General features: G+C 40.2%; 1 protein-coding gene across 2 annotated transcripts in view; it reads left to right on the top strand.

The window, feature by feature from the left end:
- Positions 1-6,282, top strand: part of LOC119363027 (uncharacterized ATP-dependent helicase YprA-like) — an 8,573-nt gene extending 2,291 nt beyond the window's left edge. The window contains exons 8-23 of one of the 2 annotated variants that reach the window (XM_037628327.1): positions 206-300; positions 601-668; positions 982-1,124; positions 1,849-1,956; positions 2,069-2,144; positions 3,051-3,187; positions 3,265-3,424; positions 3,527-3,706; positions 3,791-3,907; positions 4,160-4,315; positions 4,794-4,958; positions 5,047-5,159; positions 5,403-5,526; positions 5,605-5,700; positions 5,788-5,850; positions 5,953-6,282. In XM_037628327.1, the coding sequence (XP_037484224.1) occupies positions 206-300; positions 601-668; positions 982-1,124; positions 1,849-1,956; positions 2,069-2,144; positions 3,051-3,187; positions 3,265-3,424; positions 3,527-3,706; positions 3,791-3,907; positions 4,160-4,315; positions 4,794-4,958; positions 5,047-5,159; positions 5,403-5,526; positions 5,605-5,700; positions 5,788-5,850; positions 5,953-6,012 (1,861 nt within the window). In that variant the 3' untranslated portion in view covers positions 6,013-6,282. Of the gene's footprint in view, positions 1-205; positions 301-600; positions 669-981; positions 1,125-1,848; positions 1,957-2,068; positions 2,145-3,050; positions 3,188-3,264; positions 3,425-3,526; positions 3,707-3,790; positions 3,908-4,159; positions 4,316-4,793; positions 4,959-5,046; positions 5,160-5,402; positions 5,527-5,604; positions 5,701-5,787; positions 5,857-5,952 lie in introns of those variants that run through there. The other variant, XM_037628328.1, reaches the window with a different exon arrangement.
- The last annotated feature ends 776 nt before the right edge of the window (positions 6,283-7,058 follow it).

The following is a 7,058-nucleotide window of genomic DNA, read 5'->3' as shown; positions in this document are numbered from 1 at the left end:
GGGTTAATATACCTCTTCTCTAAAAAAGAACTGATTCCTGATACCAAATGTCAGGTGGAAGTAGAGGAGAGTTTCCTTATTTTATTTTATTAATGATGTTATTTCATCGTGTGGTATCATATTTCTTTCCATCTATACTTTCTTATTTAGTAAACATATCCTTTATTGTTCATTTGATAACGAGTTTCTGCCATAATCTACTCAGGTATATTGTCATTGATGAAGCTCATTCATATAAAGGAGTATTTGGCTGCCATACTGCACTTATACTTAGAAGATTGAAGCGTATTTGTTCAAATAGTATGTATACTTTGTTGAACCATTCAATAGTTGTTAGTCCACTCAAAAGGCTCCATTGATCTTGCTACAAGAGAACTCTGAAATGCCAATTAGCTTCTCAAAATTTTGTACTCCCTCCGATCCATATTAATTGTCGCAGCCTTAGTACAACTTTAGCACAAAGTTGTACTAAAGCTGCGGCATTTAATTTGGATAGGAGGGAGTACTTAATTTTATTAAATTGTGAGATATAACTTAGTAGATATACTTTAGTTTAGGTATTACTGATACAATTCCTAAGCATCTTGGTCTTATATGCAGTTTATGGCTGTCATCCTACATTCACGTTTTGTACAGCTACCTCAGCAAACCCACGTGAGCATGTTATGGTAGGTTATATCTTCTCCTAACTGTAGTTTTGAAAATATGTGGCTGTAACTAAAACAGAATAAACCAGCTCCCTCTAACAATTTTACTGTATGTAAAACTTGCTCCTCCTTGTAGTAGTTTCTTCAAAACATATCAGTTTTGGTCATCCTTTTATTATGCAGGAACACATTGATGAGTTGAACAAGACCTTACTGTGTTAGATAATATTATTTTAGGATGGCCATCTTAATTTACTCTCTCTGCAGACTTATTTATATGGACTCTTTTGGGAATTGCATACATTTGTCTTCAAGCATTCTGTTTCTATCTCAGGAGCTGGCCAAATTGGATAATGTCAAGTTGATTCAGAATGATGGAAGTCCGTGTGGTTCTAAATATTTTCTCTTGTGGAATCCCCCATTACATATGAAAAAAGAGGGAGGCTCACAAGGTAGTTTAGTAACTAGACGCTCAAGGTATTCACACCCTTTTTCTAATTAATTCTAGTGTTACTTTTTGTTCATTGTAGTTCTACATTTCAACTTTGATAACTGCTTGTCTTTTTGTCCATCAGGCATGATATTTAATTTGTAATGACCCATATATCATCATTCTTTGGTGTCTAGCATGACATTGCAATTTCCCCAATGTCAACTTTCACTTGTTTCAAAATGCTAAGGTCCCTAAGCAATCACTTAGTGGAAAAGGAAGTGATCGAGTGATGAAAACCAGGAGGTGGGCTTTGAAGCAGCCATCCTTTGAAGAAACAATTGCTAATAATAACAGTTATATTGCTGGGTCGACTCCTAACAGGATGGCTCAAGAGTTCAAATGTAGTTTTACTTTAACGCACCATATTACTTGTGGTTGAAACCTTTGTCAAGTGATGCACTCATAATTGTGACACCATCATTCTCAAGTCAATATGCTATGCTGCTATTGCTTCAAAGTAAGGCATCTTTGACTTTAGTATGGTGCTGTGATTACTCTATATAAAAATGTGTGACATCTGAGCTTAAGACACAGAAGATATCAAGTGGAAAAGCTTGAGCCATCATTTAGGATGCAGAATTTATTCAATCTTGAATGTATTCATTTTCATACTGCATGCCAGTTTTTATTTGTCCATACCCTGCAATTATTTTCTGGTAACTTCTTTTTCTCAAAAAAAAACTGATATATCATATTTTTATTTGTTAGCCCAATAGTAGAGGTTTCTTATCTGTTCTCTGAGATGGTTCAACATGGGCTCCGCTGCATTGCATTCTGTAAAACGAGGAAGCTATGTGAGCTCGTTCTGTCTTACACGTAAGAGCACATTTTCCTATCTCTTTTTTACTTTTCATTTTCTCAGTTTCTTGTTAAACTTTTTTCTATGTGTAGTTTCTTAGTTCTTTAGATGATCTATCTGTTATTGTAGGCGTGAAATTCTTGAGGAGACTGGAAAAGAATTGGTAGATTCTATCTGTGTATATCGTGCTGGCTACATTGCAGAGGTTGTTATTTTTTTGCCATTTTCCTAATATATTCTGACATCCTACTTATGATTCTTTAATTCTGATCTAGGGTTTAGCATGAAGGTTGTCTTTAATCTCACTCGTGATTTGCAACATGTATCAATCTCTAATGCATAGATAAAAGGTATCCTTGCGATACAAGTGTTACCAGCAGTTGCATCACATACACCTTAATTTGATGTTGTAGCAACTATGTTTGTTCACGAGAGAATGAAACCCTTGTTTATGTTTTAGTAGAAGCAGCTGACCGGTACAGAAGAGAAGAAAACAATTATCTTTTATCTTTTATCGAAGTGTATAATTTGTTAGGAAACATTATTACATGAATTATACGATGCTTCTGGTGCCGCTCGTCCTTGTCTTAGTTTGTTTTCTGCTTGACCTCATCGTCACGATGATCACTTGCATGTTCGTTGTCAGTGCTGGAGTCTGGAGATTCCTTCGAGCATTTCGACCACTTTCAACCGTCGTGATCGCGCACATCGATCGAGTCTGTCGTCTTTGTCATACTGACTATATGCTTACTTGCCACAAGACTATGCAATCTCACTTCAGCCTGACCTGGGACACAGCTATGTCTCAGGTCATCAGTGACATGATCTGTCCTTAGGTGCTCCTAATAATTTTTTGGAAAAACTGGGGCACTTGTAATGCAAAAGTTTTCCGAAGCCAAGAGATTGATGATGTTGATCTAACTGTGTAGTCTGTTTGGCTCAGGAATCTGGACCATAAGATAGCAGCCTCTTGACTATCTATCGTCGCGTTAATTGTAATCTTGTAAAACTCTTAATTTTGAAGTAATGAATTCAGGTGTCCCCTCCCTCCCCCTTTGATTGCTCAGTTTTTTTTCTCTTACATGTGAGAGTCGAAAACAAATTATTGCAGGACAGAAGAAAAATTGAGGCTGACCTCTTTGAGGGAAAACTTCTTGGCGTTGCTGCCACAAATGCTCTTGAGCTGGGAATTGATGTTGGACATATTGATGCAACATTGCATCTTGGATTTCCTGGGAGTGTTGCGAGGTAGGTGAAAGAGACCAGTCGAGTAGAGTCTTATGTTTCTTCGTGAAGCCCACTAAGATACAGAATTTTAATTGTAGTTTATGGCAGCAAGCCGGAAGGTCTGGAAGGAGAGCAAAACAATCATTAGCCATTTATGTTGCCTTTGAGGGTCCTTTAGATCAGTATTTCATGAAATCCCCAGATAAACTATTTGGCAAGCCAATTGAGCATTGCCAAGTTGATTCACATAACCCAAAGGTGCGTAGATCTGTGCTTATTTGAACTAACTATGTTGTTATATTTAAATACTTGAGTATCTAACTCTTCGCTTGGTTTCTCGGGATATGAAATTCGTTGCAGGTTTTAGGACAGCACATTGCCTGTGCTGCTTATGAACATCCAATATGCCTGCAATATGATGAGAATCATTTTGGTTCTACTTTGGATAGTATAATGACGACTCTAAAGGACAAAGGTTTTCTGGTCAACAACCCGTCTGGACCTTTTTCTTCAACTATGTGGAATTATATTGGACCAGAGGTTCGTTCCTTGTTCATTCTCAGTTATATAAAATAACTCCTTCTCTTGTTACGTCAGTGCTCAGTAGTATTTGGATTTCTGCAGAAAAATCCTTCACAGATAATTAGCATACGAGCAATTGAGCATGACAAGTACAAAGTGATAGATAAGTTAAATAACAGATTACTTGAGGAAATTGAGGAAAGTAAGGCATTTTTCCAGGTAATATGTTTTAACTGTTCCAAAAGTACATGACCACTGTTATACTTTTATGGCTCTTTAAATATTCCCCACTGTCGGCGAAGCAGGTAGATAATAAATTCATGAATTTACAGTCAATGCACCATAACTTATTTTTAAAAATAATTTATGTATGCAATCTATACTTGAGCCATTGATGAGAACTGTGGATCTGCCGTTCTGAGTTCTGCCGTTATTTGCTTATTATCTCAAGTGCCCTTTTCTTAATTTCAGGTGTACGAGGGTGCTATTTACATGCATCAGGGTGTTAATTACTTAGTAGAGGAGTTTGATTTGTCATCAAGGACAGCTTTCTGCAGGAAAGTTGATGTGAAGTATTACACAAAGACACGAGACTACACTGACATCAATGTCCTTGGAGGAGATTTTGTATGTTCTTGAAAGCATTACATCATTTGATCTTATGCATTCTGCTATTGTGAAGTTATATCCGCTACAATATTGTTGAGCAATACATAGTTTATATCTCTTTTATCTAGATTTTCTAGACCCTAGCTAATTCCCTAATTCTGAGGACTATTTACCATCTCCTTTTCCATTAGATGTCAATGACATCACCTTATACTATTCATTGGTTTATTTGAACCCAGAGTTCCATGTCTTGTCCTCGTCTTTTCCTTTTCCTTTTTCGGAGAACCCCATAATTGCTTGATGTATAACATGAAATAGGATAATTGTTCCGTCTGAGATGCTTGATCATGCTTTTGATTCTTTTCAATACCTTTTTTTCATCTAAAGTTAACGTCATTAAGTCCTGAACTTCCCTTTAAGTGAAATCTTTGTGCTTTGTTAGTATACTGATATTTTGTTCTCAATGGTTAATTGTCTCTTGTAAAAAATCTTGAAGGCTTATCTTCCGGCATGCAAAACCAACCATTTGAAGACAACTGCGCAAGCAAATAGTTGCAAGGTGTCAACCAAATGGTTTGACTTTCATCGGATATGTAAATCGAGCAGTAAAATATTAGACACAGTTGAACTTAGACTACCTCCATACTCGTATGATTCTGAGGTTTGTGACTCAATTATAAATCTTAGCAACATTATGATGCATTTCTCATGATTTTTACACCTGTATTTTTTATATGATGCCACAATAGGCTGTTTGGATACGGATTCCGCGGTCAGTAAAAATAGCTGTGGCGGAAAGGAAACTAGAGTTTCGAGGTGGTTCACATGCTGCTTCACACGCACTCTTGAATATATTGCCTCTGTAAGTTCTCATTTACCGCTGTTATAATGGTTTGTGGTAGACACTAGTAAATTTTGAAGCACAATTGTTTGGCACTGGTCTTAAAGAAGAATACTGCAATTTTCATTTCATTATAATTTGCCAGCCACTTGTTGTCTAACTGTTAATGCTATTGTTGCATTGAATTCTGTCGTAATTTTGTTGCATCCTTTACCTTTAGTAATTTAGCTCTTTTAACTGGGATTGCTTGTGCCATTTGTGCAGGCATATGATGTGCAGTGCTTCTGACCTAGGAACTGAGTGCGTAAATCCTCATGAAACCCGTGGTATGCCTGAAAGAATTCTTTTATACGATAAACACCCAGGTGGTATCGGCCTGGCAACGCAGGTAATTGCAGATAGTCGGCTATTTAGGCTATGTGAATGATCTTGGTGTAAACCGCAGTTTGTCTGTTCAATCATGCAGGTTAAAAAGCTTTTTGGGGAACTTCTGCTTGCTGCTTTAGAGCTTGTTTCTACATGCAGTTGCGCTAGTGCTTCTGGCTGTCCGAATTGTATCCAAGTAAGTTAATGTTGTACTGAGCTCGCTATTGAGACAAAACATACGTTAGCATCTTAGAGCTGATATGTTTCCTCTTATTCTTTTCAGTCATTGACATGCAGTGAATATAATGAGGTTTTGGACAAGGAAGCAGCGATTTTGATCCTAAAGGTTTAATGATTTGTGCTTGCTACATTTACCCAATCACCCTGTATCCTGCTGCATTTATTTCAACATAAAATTTCCCTGCTCTGAGATACGTTGCGTGTGCAGGGAGTGATTGAACACGAGAGATCGTATTTTGAAGTGGAAGAAGCTTCTGATCGAAGCTGACGTGCGAGCAAGGTACAAACCGCGTGTTGGTGATGCATTAACTAACAATGTTTCTAGGCCTTGTCCTTTTTTTTGCGGGAAGGTTTACCAATTCAGAAATTCATTGCATGGGCACGTTTTATTCACAGAATTGAGATCCGATTATACATCCTCTCTGATTCACGCGTGCATGGGATTTCGAGGCATTTAGGAATTAGGAACCGCCAGCTCCATGAACTAGTGTTTGTAAAACTCAAGGGCTTCGGATTCGTTAAAGCCTGCATTTTTTCATTTCATTTTTCGGTGGTGGCTGTAAACTAGTGTTTGTATAACTTAAGGGCTTCAGTTCATTAAAGTCGGACAAGAGCCTCCTTTCTAAAAAAAATCAGGAGTAGTTAATATCTGAATGCTAGACAATCTGTTTTTCACTTCCGCTTCGGTGGACCCCTTCAACACAAGGACGGCTAAGATTGTCCCATACCCCTTCATAACGGAGGGCACGATGGGCAAAAATCAAAAAAGAAGCCGCTCGCCTACCGTCCCGCTCGTAATGTATACGTATACGTATACGTGTATGTTTTTGTTTTTTGGGCCGGGTCGTCCTGCCAGCGCGCCCACCCCCGCACGTCCACGTCCGGTAATTACGCGCGCACAGGCGCATGCATGCATGCATGGCGCGGTTACGGGCCCCGCTACCGATTGCAGCGCTGCGGCCTGCTCCCGCTTCCGCCTCGGTCTGCGGCGCCCGCTTCCGCCTCGCGTCGCCTCCCCTCTCGCTTCCGCCTCGGCCTGCGGTGCCCGCTTCCGCCTCGCGTCGGCCATCCCCGCTTCCGCCTCGGCCTGCGGCGGCCGCTTCCGCCTCGCGTCGGCCGCCCCCGCTTCCGCCTCGGCCTGCGGCGCCCGCTTCCGCCTCGGCCTGCGCCACGCTGCCGCCTCGCCTCGCGTTGGCCGCCCCCGCTGAGGCGCTGCCGCCTGCCCCCCTGCCCCCGCTGTCGCCTCGCCTGCCCCCGACCCGTGCCCGACCCTCGCCTCCCATAAATCCACCCTCGACCCGCGCGCTAGCCTCT

This window comes from Triticum dicoccoides, chromosome 2B (assembly GCF_002162155.2).
Source record: "Triticum dicoccoides isolate Atlit2015 ecotype Zavitan chromosome 2B, WEW_v2.0, whole genome shotgun sequence".
Taxonomy (NCBI): Eukaryota; Viridiplantae; Streptophyta; class Magnoliopsida; order Poales; family Poaceae; genus Triticum; species Triticum dicoccoides.
This window is presented reverse-complemented; position numbering and strand designations above follow the sequence as displayed.